Source organism: Typopeltis vanoorti, chromosome 9 (genome assembly GCF_054136105.1).
Source record: "Typopeltis vanoorti isolate ZY-2024b chromosome 9, IOZ_Tvanoo_1.0, whole genome shotgun sequence".
Lineage (NCBI taxonomy): Eukaryota > Metazoa > Arthropoda > Arachnida > Uropygi > Thelyphonidae > Typopeltis > Typopeltis vanoorti.
This window is the reverse complement of record NC_143557.1, coordinates 32,802,677-32,823,286: the sequence shown is the minus strand read 5'-3', so window position 1 is coordinate 32,823,286 and position 20,610 is coordinate 32,802,677. Positions and strand designations below refer to the sequence as shown.

Sequence of the window (20,610 nt, the reverse complement as noted above, 5' to 3'; positions counted from 1 at the left end):
ACTCACCTCCTTGTCATAAACTCTGCAAGTATGCTTCAAAATGGATACTTGATGAATGAGAGTGGACTAGAAATTGGGATTTAGCTGACCAAACTGTATTCAGTATTGACTTATGATGGTAGTACAAGAAGATGAAATGTCAAACTGATTGTGGCAATGCCTGGTTAAACAACACCTGTTTGTCAGGAAACCTGGGCAAACAGTGGAAAGTTAATTATGGAACAAACTCCAAATTTGTATATAGTTCATTATCTTCATTGAACCAAAAGGTTTTTTCCTAAGGATGAATTTAGATTTTTTTTTTTTTTTAATTTGCATATGTGAAACACTACAGGCCTTAGCTTGTCAAGAAATGTCCCATTTCTTCCACTACGCCTTATAGAAACAGTGTATCCCTAAATTTTACACATTTTTTTATTACTGATAATTTCATGTTTCTGTTGCTCTAGAATTTTTCATGCATGAAACACTTAAACTAAGAATTTTTCATATCAATACTGCAACTTTAATGAGTTTATTTTTACAATTTCAAAACTAATGAAATAAGGTATTAAAATGATCTTAGACAATCTTAAATAGGTATGTTTTACAAGCACAATGACATTATTCATTATCACACAAACATATATCTGTATTCAGATTTACATACTGTAAAGAATTTCTTTGTTATTTATGACATATTTCTATACCATGTGGACTCATTTAACGCAATATCCTTTACTAGAGATCTAAAGTACCAACTTTCATTAAATTCCAAGAAGCAAGACACTTTTTACTTTGCAATCATACTAGTTTAAATAAATGATTACCTAAATTTCAAAAAGTCTATCCAGCCAGAGAGAAAGAGGGAAATTATAATATGCACACAGATAAATTAATGGACAGGCAAAATGAAATCTAACAGGTACCTTGTGAAAGGAAGAAGTAACGCGATACATTTAATAATAAATGTTCTTTGTAATCAGATTATATCTCCCGGACTCTTCCTCACCAGAAGTATGTTCCTTATAATGCAGTAACATTTTTATTTTATTTATTTAGGCTAATAATGGAAAATAACACAAAGCTCTTTTACGGTTTGTTCATTTACCTCTTACAACCTTTTATGTGTTGGATTGACACACACACACACACACACACACACACACACACACACACACACACACACACACACACACACACACACACACACACACACACACACACACACAGAGAGAGAGAGAGAGAGAGAGAGAGCTTGGAAAGAAGTCAATACACACCCCAATGGGCAAGGTGCATCGTGCCATGTAATGGTAATGAATAACATGTTTGAAGATGACATAAATTAGATGAATATAGTGCTCCCAAGCCAGTGTAACTGTGCCTGGGTGAAACAGCTGCAAGAAGGGAACTGACAGAGTTTGAAAGAGGCATTGTGATAGGAAGCCATGTTGCAAGCCTATTTGTTCAGCAAATTGTTGACAAATTGGGCAATCCCAGGTCAATTAGTGATACCATACTGAGATGGAAGTGCAAGGAGTAAGTGCAAGTATTACCCACAGCAGATGACCCACCACACTCACTAAACGTGACAGTAGTATGCTATGAAGAATAATATGTAAAGCCTGCCATTCACTGGCTGATACATTGAACATAGAGTTCAGGACATCCACTGGAACACAAATCCATGCAAAAACATTCCGAACCGAGGCTCACAACAATATGTAAGCCCCCACATTACCCAAACCAACATGCAGCACCATCTTTGCTTGTAAAGAGTAGTGTTATGGAGTAGTGAATCACACTGCACTCTCTACTGAGCAGATGGATGGGTGTAGCAGATGTACGGTGAATATCTCTTACCAGCGTGAGTAACCCAAACTATGAAATTTGGAGGTGGCGGTGTGATGGTATGGTCCTGTTTTTTTCTGGTTTGGCCTTAGACCTCTGTGGTACCAGGAACACTGAACTCCGAGAGGGTTCCAAACATTCTGGACAATGCAATGCTTCCTAATTTGGCATTTCTAAGGAAGTGGCCATTATCTCTTTCAGCAAGACATTGCACCATGTCATAAGACTGCTGCTGTAACTGCATGGTTTATGGAAATGAACATCACCACACCTGACTGGCCTCCACAAAGCCCTGATCTCAACCGCATTGAACATATGTCGGATGAACTGGTGCATTGGGTGAGGTCAAGGGATGTTCACCCCACAACAGTCCAGGATCTCATTACATGCCTACATCAAAAATGGTCAAAAATTCCCACTGATCACTATCATATGCTTGCGGAAAGTATGTCCTGTAGGAATGCTGCAGTCATCACAGTGAAAGGAGGTCCTACATCTTATTAAGGTGGGTGCCATGGCTGTTTGTTTTTCACACTATGGTATGTGATGACTTCATTCCAAACAGTATATATGTGGAATGCTCTTGAAGTGAAAGATTTAGTTTCCCAGAATAGTTATTTACAACAGCTCTTCCAAATCAGCTTTGGTTATAATGATATTCTTATTGTACTAATAATAGATAAAGAACTTCAACCAACAAAAGCATAAATTATAGAGGATTTTAGATATGAGGGAGATGGTTCATCTGAGTCTAACTCGTGTATGAAAGAGGCCAAAAGGGTAAAATATATTGTTAGTTGCTAACAATATATTTTATAGACATGCAGGAAAAGAGGATGTTTTGTGGATGCCATGCATCGAAGCAATTATCACAGGAGACATCAACTAACCAGTCCATTTCTGCTCAGGACATTGACTGGTTATTACTAACACTATGTTCCAACATAAAAATGTGCACAAATTCACATGCAGAGAACAGGTAAGGAATAAGAAAAGTGTCATTGATTATGTTATTGTTGATAGTGATGTTTTCTTCCAGGTGCAGGACACCAGTGTATAGAGGATTTGAGATTGGAAGTGATCACTATTTAGTCTTGAGCATGATAAAACTGAATTTCATATTGAAAAGAATAACATGTAAAAAAGTTTTAAAACGAATAAAAGTTGAGCAGCTCTCAGATGTGAACTGTAGACTAAATTACACAAAGATTATTGCAGGAAAAATGAAAGGGTTTGAGAACAGGAACCAAACCTTGGATATTCAATGGCAAGCCTTGAAGAAAACCCTGATTGATTCAGCCAGAGAGGCATGTGGTGATGTTGTCTGCAAGGATAGAAAAATCAGAACTCCATGGTGGATACAGAAAGTTAAAGAGGCAGTGAAGGAAAAGAAGAAAGCATATCAAAAGTTCCTGGCAAATAAGTCAGCTTGTGCTCTTGGAGAATAGAGACAAAAGTAAGAAAGCTAAACACTGTGTAAAACTAGCTAAACAAAATTCATGAGAGGACTTTGGCAAGAACATAGAAAATAAATATCAAGAAGGTGGTAAGATATTCTGGCAGTTGTTGAAGAAGCTTAGAAATGGAGGAAAGAGTGCTGTAAAAGGAGTTAGAGATGATAAAGGCGACATGAAAATGGGAGAAAAAGATATCTTTGAAGTATGGAGTAATTACTTCGAAAAATTGTTAAATAAAACAAGCAGTGATAGCACAGCAGTAAAAAACACTCAACAGGCATACAGTTCAGGAATACATATCCATACTTGAAGCAGAAAAAACCCATCAAAGGCTTGAAATGTGGAAAGGCAGCAGGAGTAGATGATATTTGACCAGAAATGCTGAAGTATGGTGGTATAAAAGTCTTACAGCGGCTGCACTGCATAGTTCAGAAAGCATGGACAGAGGGACGAATTCCTGATGAATTGGAGTAGAGCTCTCATAGTACCCATATATAAAAAGAGAAATAAAACTGAGTGTGAGAATTACAGAGGTATTTCTCTACTGAGTGTTTCTTGTAAGATTTGTGCAAGTATACATTGAGAAATGGTCGAATGAGAAGGATTGTGAAAAGGAAGCTTGTGGAAGAACAAGCTGGATTCAGGCCAAATAGTGGCTGTCAGCATCAGATCTTCACTTTACGAACATCGGAATATAACAAAGATGTGTATTTAAGTTTCGTCGACCTGGAAAAGGCATATGACAAGGTGCAAGAGAGAAGCTATTCAATCCATTGACACAAGTTATATGGTGTCAATGGGGCATCATATCTAGCAATACTTATTCTTCATTTGAGGTGTAAGTCAGCAGTTAGAATTGAAGGAAGTACAGGAAGATGGTTGAATGTTAAATCTGGTGTGAGACGAGGATGTACATTATCTCCTCTGTTATTCATTATCTATATGGATCACATTATGAAGGAAAGTGATATTAAACATGATATCAAAATTGGAGATGTTAATGTCAGCTCTTTGCTTTATGCAGACGATGTTATGCTGCTAAATAAATCCGCTAAAAATCTGCAAGATTCCCTGACTAACGTGAATAACTGTTGTAATAGATATGGTATGAAGATCAGCAATATAAAGACAAAGACAATGAAAATAGGCAGAATCATTGAAAATATCAACTGTGTTGTGAACGGAGAACCTGTGGAACAAGTAAAACATTTCAGCTACTTAGGCACGATTTTTTGTGAAGATGGTAAATTAAATATGGAAATAGACAATGGAATCAACAAAGCTGGTATGGTAGGAAGTCAATTGAATAAATTCATATTTAATAAGAGAAAAATCAGTCAGAACACTAAATTAGCTGTATACAAGACAGTGTTCAAACCAGTTTTAACTTATGGATCTGAGAGCTGAGTCAGAAGTAAAACACTTGACCAAAGACTAGAGTCTGCAGATATGAGTCCTGAGAAAGATTAGAGGCATGAACAGATGGCATCAATGGCAATATCATATTAAAAACGAGGATATTGGGAAAGAACTTGATGTTGTTAGTATCCAGGAATGCATTAGCAGAGCTAATCTCAGTGGTATGGTCACTTAAACAGAATGGGTGAGGAAAGATTAGCAAACTAAGTGTTCTCTGCCATGTTAGCAGGAAAACGACCCAGAGGAAGACCAAGATATAGGTGGATTGATACGGTGCAACGTGCCTTAGACAACAGAAATATAAGATCTGATAATGTTGGAGTCTTGACAAATAACAGACTGATTTGGTGGAAAATTGTAGATAGGAAGTTAGTAATGATGTAAATTTTTCATGTAGTACTATCATATTCTGTACACCCCTTGAGGGTACATGGCAGGAATTTGATGATGACATCAACTAAGGGGGGGGGGGGATAGAGACTGAAAGAAGCAGAGGGCACATGGCAAGATGGAAATGAAAACAGCAAGTGAATGAAGGCACCAGGGATTTTGAGATCTGAAAATAGCATCAAAAAATCTATCCATAATTACAATAGCAACTCTACCTGCGATCAGGAAAAGTGACCATGTACTCTTGTTTTGGGAGTTTGCTAGCCATGTGGAATTTTCAGTCAAGGAAGGATTTATGTGGATAAAGCTGGTGATTATGGCAAACACAGATTTCAGCTAGCAGCAATGCATGTCATAAGAAGCTACAAGGAAAGAATGTCAGTAGTCCATGGGAAATGGTTAGGGATTGTTTGAGAGAGGCAGTATTTGATTACATATCTAGGGTCAGCAGGATAAACCAAAGGTGATCAACATACTCATGAGCAATGCAAAGTGCTGGCAGGAAGGGTAATTAGTAGCAATCTAATTTACGAGGGTGGTCTGAAAAGTTCTCGGCCTCAACCATAGATGGCAACACTATCAACAAGATTTTTTTCTTCCAAGTTGGTCCATCTGTCATAAGCATTAATGTGAAATTGCAAGTCATTCTATCAAGTAGTTTGTTTTATACAGCTGTCTGAAGCAAAAATGTTGTCTGTATCCCTTGAAATAGATAAAATTGAGTATCGTGCGGGTATAAAATTCTTTGTAAAAGAAGGTAACACTAAAAGAAATTTATTCGAAGTTCATGAAAGTTTATGGGCACTCTTCTCCTTCGTTTTCGACAATTACGAAATGAGCTGCTAACTTTAAACATGGTCGTACCAGCCTTGAAGGTGATCCATGTGAAGGACATCCAAAAAGTGTAACAAAACCAGAATTCATTGATCAAGTGCATGATATGGTACATGGTACTTTGACTCGCTGGATATTGAATGACCAGCGAGTCAAAGTGCATGAAATTGCTGAGACTATAGGCATTTCAAAAGAACATGTATGATATATTTTGCATGAAGAATAGAAATGAAAAAGCTTTGCGCAAGATGGGTGCCGCACTTGCTCACAGCAGATCAAAAATGCACTCGCATGAAAATCTATCAATAGTGCTTGGAGCATTTTAACAAGAATAAAAATGATTTTGTGTGTTGATTTATTACTATGGATGAGACTTGCAATCACCATTACACACCACAATCCAAATCAAAACAGTGGACAGAAGCCGATTGTTCAGTGCCAAAGAAGACAAAGTCAGTTCCATCAGCAGAAAAGGTCATGGCATCAGTGTTTTGGGAAGCTAAAAGCATTTTGTTTATTAATTATCTTGAAAAGGATAAAAACAATAACCAGGGAATATTATTCCGATCTTTTAACCAGACTAGATGAAAAAATTCATGGGAAAAGACCTGGTTTGCAGAAGACAAAAAATCATCTTTCACCAGGACAATGCACCTGCTCACAAATGTGTTTTGGCAATGGGAAAATTAAGGGATCTGCACTATTAATTGTTGGAACATCCACCTATTCCCGAGATTTGGCTCCCTCTGCCTTCTATCTTTTCCCAAAACTAAAACTCTTCTCACTGGTCAACATTTTTCTTTGAATCAAGAGGTAATTGGAGCTGTAGACAGGTATTTTGCAGATCTTACCGAGAACCACTACAGGGATGGGATAATGGTACTGGAGCATCGATGGAATAAATGTATTAGTCTTAAGGGAGATTATGTTGAAAAATAAAAATAATTTAAAAATTATAAATTCATTTTGTCATTTTTTGGCTGAGAACTTTTCAGACCACCCTCGTATTTGAGAAATTTAGGCAAGCAGGCCAAAGTAAATCGAAAGGTATTTTTTTGTTATGTAGCAAGTAAGAGAAAGAATAATTACGGAAGGATAATTTACTCAGTTCTGATAGTAGGAAGATAGAAGCAGAAGAAATAGTTGGAAATAGCATCAGAAGATCTATCCATAATTACAGTAGCAACTCTACTTCTGATCAGGAAAAGGGACAATGTCCTCTTGTTTTGGGAGCTTGCTCACCAAGTGATCAGTCTGCAAAGGTATAACATCCAGGTAGAGACTTTGTGCTTAGTAATGTGTGAATTGAGGTAAACAAACCAGAGGTGCCAAGTAAATTGGAAAAAAAAAAAATATCGTGAATACCACAGTGGGACTGGATGGTATTTCATTCTGTGTGGTACAAGAACATGCAAGAGAAATGGATGTGTTTCTGATGACGTTGTTTAATCTAATTCTCAGCTCTGGCAAGGTTTCAAGGTGGAAAGAAGGCAAGATAGTTCCATTACATAATGGTGGCACCAAGACAGAAGTAGCAAGTTACGGATCAATCGGTTTCTCAGGAGTGGTGGTTAAAATATTGAAAAAAGTTGGTTCAAGGTTAAATTCAGGAATGGGTGAATAGGAATATTCTTCTTCTTTCTCAGCCATGGTCAGTTCAGTGCTGGATGAAGGCCTCCCCTTTTTTGACCACTTCTTTCTATCTTTGGCAGTCTTCTTCCACTTCTTGTCAAATTCTAACATCATTATCCCATCTAGTTCTTGGCTTTCCTCTGTTTCTTCTTCCAGTTGATATCCAGTTTATCTCCTTTGTCCAGCGTCCATCCTCACTTCTTATTACATGGCCTGCCCTGTCCACTTCCATTTTCTGGTTTTAATATGAGTTAGAATGTCATCTTGGTTTGCTCTATAATCCAAGAGTTTCTTATTTTATCTTTTAAAGAGATCCCTAGGATGTTTCTTTCAAATTTTCTTCGAGTAATCTTCAATTTGTTTTCCAGTCTTTTTGTTAGGTTCCAGGTCTCACTACCATAAGCCATGACTGATAATAAGCATTGATCAATTACTTTCGTTTTTAGGCAGTTAGTGGGATGCCATTCTTAAGAATGGAACTTAGTTTTCAAAAAGCTGTCCATGCTAACTGCATTCGTCTACTCATTTCTGATTCGATGCCTTTATCTAAATCAAAGAGCTGTCCTAGATAGACAAATTGATCTACAGTAGCTAATTAATTATTTCCGAGGGTGATTGGTGATTTTATTGCTGACTTATTATTATTATTCATAGGACTATCACACACACACACACACACACACACACACACACACACACACACACACACACACACACACACACACACACACACACACACACACACACAGAGTTTTTATTGCAATCCTGTATTCTCCAGTTCATGCAACAGTCTTTCATGTGGTATTCTATCAAATGACTTTCAGAAATTCCTTCTGAAACTCTATTTGAAGTGAGTTCCTTCCTTCATGTGCTGCTTGAGGAAATGGTCTTGCAACAACTCAATAAATTCTTCTTCATTCTTATCATGAGATTTTTCTTCTACCCAATCAAAATCAATGTTTGGTTAATTTAAATCATCTATAATAGACCAGTTAACATCACCCAAACTCGTTTAGTACCTAGAAGGGTAATTTGGCAATGCATTTTATTATTCCCAGCAGCTAAACCGCCACATCTGTAACAACATTCTATCATATACTTCACATTGTCAGCCTCCACTTCATACAAGATAGTCTCAAACTCTCTGCGACATGGAACATTATTACCATTACTGCTTTCATGAGTTTCTACCCTAATCGGACACAAGTCGTCTGATATCATTATTAGTATTCCTCCCCAATCTCTTCTGTTATTTCTAAACAAAAACTACTCTTTATACTTGATCCAGTTATATCTGGCTTTGATAGTGATGCTTCACTAATGCCAACAATCTTAAGCCATAACATGATGCTATGAGCAGGGGAAAATTACATTAATGTGAACTAGATGATATGTGATTGCAAAATCATTCAGAGTCAATGACAAAAACAAAAGAGATTATTCAATGATGCTTATTTCACTCATTTCATAAGGCAATATAATACAAATAGCATATCACACAGAGCTGACATGCTGAAAGGAGCTTTCAAAGAGATCTGAATGATCAATGGAGGTGACATTCAATGTACTGGCCTTTGTGGAGGACCAATGGCTGATACTGCCATACAGCACTGTCTACAGCAGAATGCCACTGACCTGTCAAAACATTGTGCACACAATATGCGATTTTGTCTTTCAAATTTGCCCAGTGAAGAACTTTGCTCTGAAACACCACCATACTTTTGAGGTAATCCCAAAGTCAAAAGTCACAGGAGTTATAATCTGGTGAACAGTGGCCATTTCATAGGAAATGAGCAACTGATTATTCTATCCTCTGTGAAACGTTGATGCAATAATTGTTGAATTTATGTCTTATGTGGAGAGGTGACCATATTGCATCAACACTGCTGTATTTTAAGGCACCTTCTTTGCTGCAGTTGTGGGATGATGAAACTGCTCAACATGTCTGGTTAAGGGAACTTGTTAAAATGCATGGCGATTCTCTGTAGCCCAGATGCAGTAGTTTTGAGAGTTAACTGTTCCACAAATATGAAAATGCATTTCATCACTCCATAGGATGTTCCAAGGCCAATCCTCATCTACCTCCATGTGTGCTAGAAATATTAACACGTTCGCTGCCATGCTACTTCGGCATAGTCTGTTCCTGTACGCCGAGCAATTTCACTTCTTCAAGGTCAGTACGGTAATCTCATTGCCGGCGGTAAGTGTGATACGAGTATACTCGTAGTTGGCTTGTGCAGAGCATATATTATCTATGAGAATACACAGTTTTGATGCTAGCTCCACAAGCCAAGCATTTTCACTTCTTCAAGGTCAGTACAGTAATCTCGTTGCCGGCGGTAAGCATCATACGAGTATACTCGTAGTTGGCAGCGAACGTGTTAACACAAATGTTTCTCAGATACTGGAATCTCCTGTTTACAACTCTTGGCTCTACCTGAGCTTATACAAGCAGCATTGTAATGTTTTATGCAAAGTTCTCCTTACTGTTGTATATGGCAAATCTAATTGTCTTGCTACAGCATGTGCACTACATGAATCTACAGCATCAACAATTGCCGTTACAACATCATCTTCATTTATTTGGGGAATTTCAGATTTATGCCCTCTTCCTGGTTGGACTGTCAAAGTGCTTATCTTTTCAAATCGAAAAATCATGGATTGCATTGCATTTGGTGTCATTAGGTAATTTGCAATAGTCTTTAGGTATCTGTATTTGGGAAGTGCTGATGCAGCATTTGTCCCATTTGTATAGAACCACTTCACTGATGCAGCATTTGTCCCATTTGTATAGAACCACTTCACAAACAAGTCATGTTTAGGTAAAGTGAGACCCATCATGTGCAAGTCGAATAACTGCAAAGTCAGGCTTGCTCTTTTGTTTATATCACCTTATGGTTTACATGGTATGCAAAATTCACTATGTTTTCTTGCTCACAATATCATATTTGGTCATTTTTTTGAACATCTTTTTTTTATTTTCAAAATATAAGGGTCAAAATTTAATGGTTTTTTGTTTACTGGTTCTCTCAACAGATTGCTCTGAACAGGGGTATTTGAATTTAAAACACCCTGTAAATCACAATACAGCCATTACTTCAGTCTATTTTCCAAATTATACTTTGTAATGTTCCATTCACCACAACAGTAGAACCTACATGTTTGTCAAATCTAATATATTTTGTCAAAGAATGACCAATCTTAAATCCCCTCTTTGCAATGTAGGCTCCTCTGGTTTACAAAATACAAAGATAGTAGAATAACACAAACAAACTTGCTTTATTAAATGTTTTTATTTATTATCCTATTATCTTGTTTATGCTATATAAGCAAATCTAGTAAACACCAGATATTAAGGTAGCAAAGTAACTTGTTGGTTATTTTATTAGAATTTATAAATGACAATAAAACTCACTTATTTACTTTACATGCAGTAGTTGTTGAAAACATTTAAAAAAAAAAGATTAAATAATAATTCATTATAATTTTTTAATTTAATTCCTTTACTGTATATATTTATTTATTGTAGGCAGATTTCAGCATAATTTTTTAGGCATGATCTGACTAACATTTTCAACAGCTTGGGAGCTCCATTTTACATTACAGAACATCAATTAAGCCCTACTTTTTTTCTTTTAAGTAAGTTAATATATTTATATGCAATATTTCATCACTCAAAAGATCACCGATTTTAATAGCATTAATGTTTTAGGCTAGGCTCACCTTGAAAGTTTGACAAGAAGTTCCATAGTCTCCAATTTTTACAGTTAAGTCATCAGTTAACTGGCAGTTACGAGTTGCCAAGTCCCTAAAAACAATATATATCAAGTTACACAATAAGAGTAGTTCATGAAAAAAGCATATACAAACATAAGTACATACAAACATTATTGAAGAAAGAATGAAACAGTTCAAAAACATGGACCAAACCTTGGAGTCTCAGTGGCAAACTCTGAAGAAAATATTGATTAATTTAGCTAGGGAAGCATCTGGTGAAGTTTTTCCAAGGATAGAAAAATAAGAATGCCATGATGGACACAAGAGGTTAAAGAAGCAGTTCTGGAAAAGAAGAAAGTATACCTAGCAAATAAGTCAGCAGATGCCTGAAAAACATACACTGAAAAATGTAAGAGAGCTAAACAAAAGTCATGGAAAGACTTCAGTAAGAATATAGAAGGTAAATATCAGAAGGTGGCAAGATGTTCTCTTGAAAATTTTCTGCAGAAAACTTTTTAAGAGAAATGCAAACAGGAGTATATATCAATACTTGAGATGGAAAACGCTGTCAAAAACTTGAAATATGGAAGGGCAACTGCAGTTTATGAATGATATTTGATGAGAAATGCTCAAATATAAAGTATTATAATTACGGCTATTTTGCCTGCTTCAAATATAAAGTTTTTTTTTGTAAAAGTTTTGCAAGAGAGCTAAACAAAAAAATAATTCAGAGGGCCTGGTCAGAAGGTCAAATTTCAGATGAATGTAGCAGAGCTGTCATTGTTCTGATCTATAAAAAAAAGTGAATAAAGATCAATTTGAGAATTACAGAGGAATTTCTGCACAAAATGAACCTGGTAAGATTTATACAAGCATACTTTGAATCATGGTTGAGAAAATTGTGGAAGAGAAACTGGAAGAAGAACAAGCTGGATTCAGGCCAAATAGAGGTTGTCAAGATAAGACGTTCACGTTATGTCAAATAGTTCAGAAATAATGGGAATACGATAAAGATCTGTTCTAATGTTTTGTAGATCTGGAAAAGGCATAAAAGCTGCCAGGAAAAAGCTTTTCAAAACACTACCATTGTATGGGGTGATTGGAACATAATACAAGACAATACATAGTCTATTGAAAGTTTTTTACCTTGGTTTTAATCCTTTCCTTTACCCAAGGAAGAAAATCAACATTTTGCTAGTGAAATATATTCACGTCTGAGCTACTTGTACATAGAAGCTAATGACTTCACATCACTTGTCTTAGTGTGTATCCCATAACTCAAATAGCACACACCCTTTCAGACATGTAAAATGCTATGAATAATGGGAGGGGCCACTACCCAGACCACTTTCGACCTTTATTGAGATCTCATCAGTGGGAGCTAGATCTGGAAGAGACACAAAAATTGAAGTCATGCAGAAGTCATATATATCTCACATACAAGTAGCCAAAAGGTGTTAGAACTTATTAATAAAATTCTCTGGATGAGAGAAAGATGCTCAAAGTTTTTTACTTTGGTTCTAATATATGCTAAAGATGCCAAGAAACTATATACTTGGTTTTAATAATTTACCAAAGGAAGCAAAACAATGTTTTGCACATAAAATATATTCATGTCTGAGCTACTTGCATATAGAGGCCAATGACTTCACATCATCTGCCTTGCATGAATCCCATAATGCAAAGCTCGCATCCTTTCGGACATATAAAATGCTATGCATAATGGGAAGAACTACTACCCAGACCGGTTTCGACATTTATTGAGGTGTCATCAGTGGGAGCCAGACCCAGGAGTGATACCAAGGTTGAAGTAATACAGAAGTCATATATATCTCGTATTAGCCTCTATATACAAGTAGCTTAGATGTGAATATATTTCATGTGCAAATCACTGTTTTGCTTCCTTGGGTAAAGGATTAATATCAAGTATATATGAGGATTGTTTGAAAAGTTCCTTGGTTAGCAAAAAATAGTGGCCATCACCTTCCCAGCTCACAAAACAGTCTTCGCTTTTTTCGGTGCTCTTTCACTGGGCATTGTCTACTGTTTTGACTGCTGCTTAAACTCAGGTGTGTAGTGGTGGATCCAAGTTTCATCTACAGTCACGAATCGACACAAAAAATCCTGTGAATTGCAATTAAACACTGTGTTAAAATGTCTTTACACGTGTTTTTGATTGACAGTCAGCAATTGTGGCACCCATTGCACACACAGCTTTTTCATGTGCAATTTTTCGTGCAGGATATTATACATCCATTCAGTTGAAATGCCTACAATCTCATGCAGTTCACTTGATGGTCTTCCATAACGATACCATGGATTATGTCATTTTATCATTTCCTTCATAGTGACTCCAGTTGGACGTCCGGAGCGCACTTCATCTTCGATGGACTTACAACCACGTTTAAACTCATTTATCCAAAAATAAATAGTCTTTAATGCTGGTGCAGAGTTCCCATGAACTACACATAACTCGGTTTTGATCTGCGCAGCTATCCACTTCTTCAAATAAAAGCGTTTTATCACTGCATGAAACAAATTTTTCTTCATTTTTTGAAAAATGTGAACAAGGTAATTTTAAATGTTTGCCAGGGGTCATGAAAAAGATGATACATGTCGACACTGATATGAATGAACAAATTGTGTCACTGTCTATTGGAAATTTACTAAACTTTTCAAACAACACTCATAATTTCTTTCAACATCTTTCTCTCATCCAGAGATTTTTATTAATAAGGTCTAGTACCTTTTGACTACTTGAATATCATATATATGACTTCTGCATTACTTCAACTTTGGTATCTCTCCTGGATCGGGCTCCCACTGATGAGATCTTAATAAAGGTCAAAACCGGTTTGGGTAGAGGCTCTTCCCATTATGGGATACATACTAAGGCAAGTGATGTGAAGTCATTAGTTTCTATAAAAGAAGTAGCTCAGACATGAATATATTTCATGTGCAAAACATTGTTTTGCTGCACCGGGTAAAGGTTGCACATTATGAAAAAATATGGCATCAAACAAAATAATAGAATTAGAGATATCAAACTTAGCTCTTTGATTATTAAAAGAGCACGTAAGACCACAGTAATAACTTTTAATTAATAAAGGTACAGATATTTCATACTAAAACTAATAATACATCTTCAGTGTCACACAAACAGTTATAGGAATGGAATACAAGTAACGAACATTTGATGGATCTCCTATTAAAATACAATTGTTGCTGGGTGCTTGGAAATAATAGAAAATAATAAATAATATTTAAGATAATTGTTTTTTTATTGATTATATAAAATAAAAGTCTCCCAGATCTCTGAGAGAGAGAGAGGCAATCATTTCGATTTAAATTCAGTTGGTGTAAAATAGCTTCACAACTTTCTTTAAAAAGGCGTTCATATTTGAATCTGCATCTATGGAGGAGAATAGCTTTATCTCACTGGATATTATGAGTAGTGTAAATACTGTTTTGTGCTAGACCAGACTTCTGAGGTTTGTTGTATTCAATATAATATTGATGTTCCTTAATTATTTTTTCCACAGAACGGAAATTAATTATTAAATTAAATTAATTACATTTATTAATTAAAAGTTATTACTGTGGTCTTGTGTGTTCTTTTAATAATTATACTATGACAGGTACCTCTAAAAATAAAAAAAATTAGCTCTTTGAGTTGTGCAAATGATGTCATACTCTCGAACACATCCTAGTGCAAGTCTCCAGGATTCCGTAACTAAATTGTATAAAAACTATAACAATTTTGGCATGCAAATGGTGGTGGCACTAGAGTTGCTGAAGAATGTAGCGGTGGATTTGAGCTGTAGTAAAAAAAAGTGTTTTTAAAAGTGTATAGTGTGACCTGTCACGAATTGTGCTTTTTTTTTTTCAGTAACACAAGTGTTCTTTAGTGGTGCTGCTTTTAGAATTTAGTTGTTTATATTGTGTTATTTTTAGGTTACCGAGAAGGTGAATTCAGATTCGGATGCATCTACTGGGGAAGAAAAGATAAGTTTTCGTTACTTAAGTATAAAGAGCTAATAAGCTTCATTTTGGCAATGAAAACATTACTTAAATTAAGGGGATATTAATTCCCACATAGTTTTAAAACCGAATAAGAAACTCAAAGATTGGAATCAGAGAGTTTCTTGCCGAATATAGTAAACTATAAAGTATCGGCGGACACTAGCGTTAGCAAATGCAAGTGATCCTAGTACATAGTACAATATTGGGCAGCTCGTTGCAAAGGTGGAGGAAGAAGTTCATATCGCTATTCTTAGGTATTTTCCATAATGTAAAAACACATTTCCTAGGAAATGTATGCCGTTATTACATTATGGAGGGAGGTCACTACCCAGACCGGTTTCAGCCTTTTTTGAGGCTTCATCAGTGAGTAGCTAGACCAATTAATACCAAAGTGTATAGCGAAAAGAACTTATGTACTTTGCGAACGAGTTTTCCAAACAGGTGCAACCATTATAGTTTACTATATTCGGCAAGAAACTCTCTGATTCCAATCTTTGAGTTTCTTATTCGGTTTTAAAACTATGTGGGAATTAATATCCCCTTAATTTAAGTAATGTTTTCATTGCCGAAATGAAGCTTATTAGCTCTTTATACTTAAGTAACTTAATGGTTGCACCTGTTTGGAAAACTCGTTCGCAAAGTACATAAGTTCTTTTCGCTATACACTTTGGTATTAATTGGTCTAGCTACTCACTGATGAAGCCTCAAAAAAGGCTGAAACCGGTCTGGGTAGTGACCTCCCTCCATAATGTAATAACAGCATACATTTCCTAGGAAATGTGTTTTTACATTATGGAAAATACCTAAGAATAGCGATATGAACTTCTTCCTCCACCTTTGCAACGAGCTGCCCAATATTGTACTATGTACTAGGATCACTTGCATTTGCTAACGCTAGTGTCCGCCGATACTTTATAGTTTACTATATTCGGCAAGAAACTCTCTGATTCCAATCTTTGAGTTTCTTATTCGGTTTTAAAACTATGTGGGAATTAATATCCCCTTAATTTAAGTAAGTTTTCGTTATTTAGTATAGTTAAATATAGTTTATACTTATAGTATTGCGTAAGTAAATTAGCTTACAGTAGAGTGTATAACAAAGTATTTAATGTTTAGTTGTAGTAGTATTTAGTATTTAGCTGTAGTAGTTCCTCAGCACAATTTGAATGATGGCAGCAGCCGCAGCTCCATTTACAAATGGTGTCTCACCAAGTCCTCCATTTAAGGACTCTATTTTGCATAATATTACTACAGGATTTTGTGGCATGCGATACTTATGATATGTATGTATGTATGCATCTCTATGTGAGAGAAGAGGGCAGTGCATTTATGCACAAAATGTAGGCAATGGGAGGAACTTAGTGACTTAGATATTACAATAACTGACTTTGCTGCATCAGGAGCAGAAGTATTTCAAGAGACGAGTAGTATGATAGAAGGTCAGAAGAACGAGCGAAATATGAATGAAAAAAATAAGAGTAGGGCGTGTGGAAGGCTTGAATGATTGGGAGGATGAATGGCGAATAAGAATGGCTAACTTGCAGAGAGAGAGAGATAGACGAATTGAAAGAGGAGGTGGAATGTCTTGGGAATGAGATGAGAAGTATAAAATATGAGATTAGGCAAATGGAAAAGATGAATGCAAGGTGAATCAGAGTAGTACAGAGAGAGTTATGGGAATCATAGAAGAGGAGAGAATAGAAACAGCAGAAGAGAAGGAATGAGAGAGAATTATGGGAATGATAGATGGGGAGAGAATGGAAACAGAGGAAGGGAATGAGAAGAATGTAAGGGAGTGCTGGAGCCAGAGTGATACCAGGACATCAGGTAAGAGGGTAATACAGAGTGAAAGAGTTAGAAGAGAGAGAGAGAGGGAGGGAGGGAGAGGGATGCAGATGAGCAATCAAGGAACACAGCTCTTACCACTCTGTTCCTTGAGCAATCAAGGAACAGAGTGGTAAGAGCTGTGATGCATGGAGACTCGATCCGTGATGTGCAAGATAGGATGCCAGAGGAGTGTTTGCCTGGAGGAACAATAGAGAGTGTGACTATGGCAATTAAGTGGCGTGAAAGGGTGGAGGAGATGATTGTGCTGGTGGGCACGAATGACTTGAGAGGCAATGTAAATTGGGTGGAGAGAGATCTGAGATTCCTGCTTGAGGTTGTACAAAAAGAAAACGGAGAGGGGAAAGATTGTGTGTGTTGCCCAGGTATGATAGTGACGAGCTGAGCTGAATAGCATAATAGCTAGAATGTGTCAGAAGAGAGGATTGGAATATGTGGATGCTAAGGGGGCACATTTGAGGACAGAACGGAATTGCATACGAGAGATTCTCGTAGAAAGGTTAGACGTTGGTTAAACATGCTTATTTAAGGAATTTAGAAGTACATTATAAATTAAATTAAACTTTAATCTATATTTCCAATATTTTGGAAACACCACATTGCCATCTTCACAGGAACTTCAAATAAAGAGACGTCCATGCAGGCACTACACACAGTAAATGAGGACGAAGTAGGAAGCCACAGTAATACGCCGTAGTAAATTTAAATTTGAAAGGCTATTCATGGAATCAGCCTCAGCCCTAAGAAACAGTCCAAACCTCAACAAATTTGGTTGCATGAGATTGCCCCAAATTTGGGAGACTTACACCAGAAGACCTTCAGTCCAACGGCCAAGAATACCTACATAGCCTGCTAGGGGGGCACCATCAGGACTTTTAGGAGAAAGAATAGCTTCCTGCTTCGTCCCCATTCACTGTGTGCATTGCTTGCGTGCACATGTCTTTATTTTAAGTTCCTGTGAAGACGGCAATGTGACGTTGCCGAATTATTGGAAATATAGATTAAAGTTTAATTTAATTTATATCCTGTGTAAGTTTAAATTCCTTAAATTATTTAATAAGCATGCATACAAGAGACCGCTTGCATTTGAATGAGGAAGGACATAGGTATCTGGAGAGATTGCTGTTTTTTGAACGAGTTGGTGTGTCAATGCAGGAAAACTAGAATTCCCAGGGTGAATGGTAGCAGGGGTGGCCTTTTGTGAGAATGGGTGCTTGGGAGAAGGGGATTGACATCAGGTAACACTGAGTCCAGTGGGGTCGGGAGGAGATAATGATAGGTATAGAAGCAAAGACATTTTTATACTTTATACTAATGCCAGGAGTATCCAGAATAAAGGAGATGAATTGGTGACACTGATAGTGTCAGCCTAGCCAAAGATGATTGGGATATCTGAGATGTGGTTGAGGAAGATGATAACAGGAATAGAAGCAGCAGGGTACAGCATTTTCTGGGCAGGATAGGAAGGGAAAACGTGGTGGTGGAGTACTGCTTATGCTAAGTAATAACATGTCCTCTAAGAGTAGAGACTTTGGAAGGCAGTGGCACTAATGGTTTTGAAAGCATATGGTGAGGTAGAGGTGGACGACAAGACAGGATGTTTAGTGGGGTGTTGCTACAAGCCAAGGAACACAGAGGGTGGGGAGCAGGAGATGTTTAGGCAGTTGAGCTTGACAAGTGCAAGAAGAATGATTGTTATGGGAGATTTTAACCACAGCAGTATAAGTTGGGAAGAGGAAAATGCATGTAGTAATAAGGGAATGGATTTTCTAGAATTCTTGAGGGACAAATGTCTTAGGCAACATGTAATAAAGGGAACAAGAGGTTCAAGAGTTTTGGATTTGGTCATAGCATCAGAAGAGCTGATAATAACTGAGATGACATCCCCCCACACCCCCCCAGTTGGAGAGAGAGTGACCATGTAGTTTTGACTTGGAAGATGAATAGACATGAAGGAGTATCAAAGAAAATGGAACATATGTGGAATTATAAGGTGGGTGATTATAATAGTCTTAGATATCAACTTAGGGCAGTTCCATGGAAGGCTAGGATATCATTAGTGCTTGAGAAATTGTGAAGGAATATTTGTAAGCAGCAATAGTAAGGTGTATTCCACGAGTGAAGAAGCGGACACAATTTGGTGTAAAATGGATGACAAACAATATCAAACAGGAACTGCAGGTAAAAAAGAGATAATGGAAGAGATATAAGGAGAAGGGTGGAGAGTAGGTTGGTTCATGAAGAATAAAAGACTCAGACCAGGAGAGTGACTAGTATGGTGTGGAAGGCAAAACTGGAGTATGAGAAGAGATCGGCACTAAGATCTAAGGAAAATCATAGAGAATTTTTTAGCTATGTGGCCAGTAGGAGGAGAAATAATCGTGGAAGAATGACATTGTGGGATAAAAATGGGAATAGAGTAACTGATGCAGAGAACACAGTGAAGTTGTTCAATGAACACTTTATTGGAGTATTTCATTCTGGAGAAATGGGTTTTAATACTAGAGGGATAGGGCAGGTTCGAGGTTTACAGGTGCAAGAGGAGAGTGTGTGTTCCAAATACTAAGTAGTCTGGATGTCAGTAAAGCTGTGGGACTAAATGGTATTTCACCACAGATTTTGAGAGAATGTGCTAAAGAACTGACAGCTCCGTTGACCTGGCTTTTCAATGAAAGTCTGGCTATGGAAAGGTACCAAAGGAATGGAAGGAAGGTATGATAATGCCATTGCTTCAGGTTGGTAGCAGATTGGAAGTGTCTAATTATAGGCCAGTTTGTGTGTCATCAGTAGTTGTTAAGGTCTTGGAGAAATTAGTGAATATACATAGTTGGCCAGATGAGGGTAATGTTGTCTGTGAGAATCAACATGGATTTGTTAAGGAATGCTCTTGCTTTAGTAATATGATCGACTTTTAAAATAAAGTGACAAGAGCAGTTGATGAGGGAAAGGCATATATTGCTACTTTTTTCGATTTTGCAAAGGCATTTGACAGAGAGCCACACGATAAGCTGATATTTAAGTTGCAGCACATGGGTTTAGATGTTAGGTTAGTCAACTGGGTTCAGGATTGGCTGTCTGATAGGTATCAGAAAGTTGTGTATGGTGGAGCAATATCAAGGAGGCAGAAGGTTACAAGTGGAGTTCCACAGGGCTTATTATTGGGTAAAAAAAGAGATAATGGAAGAGATATAAGGAGAATGGTGGAGAGTAGGTTGGTTCATGAAGAATAAAAGACTCAGGCCTGCATTGTTTAACATTTATATCAATGGCATAGTCAATGGATTGCAAGGGGATATTCAGTTGTTTGCAGATGATTTGAAGCTAGGAAGGGTTATTAGTAATAGTGCAGATGTGGCAGCCCTGAAAGAGGATTTGAATAAACTAGACAGATGTGCAAATGAATGGGGGTGTCGATTTACTGCAGCAAAATATAAAGTCTTGAAGTTTGGGATACATCGATGGG

The 20,610-nt window shown here is 37.0% G+C and overlaps 1 protein-coding gene across 1 annotated transcript in view; it reads right to left on the bottom strand.

The window, feature by feature from the left end:
• Positions 1 to 20,610, bottom strand: part of LOC150102960 (uncharacterized) — a 353,745-nt gene that overhangs the window by 130,236 nt on the left and 202,899 nt on the right. Inside the window, exon 8 of the mRNA XM_090398023.1 lies at positions 11,286 to 11,370. Coding sequence (XP_090254149.1) covers positions 11,286 to 11,370 — 85 coding nt within the window. The remainder of the gene's footprint in view (positions 1 to 11,285; positions 11,371 to 20,610) is intronic.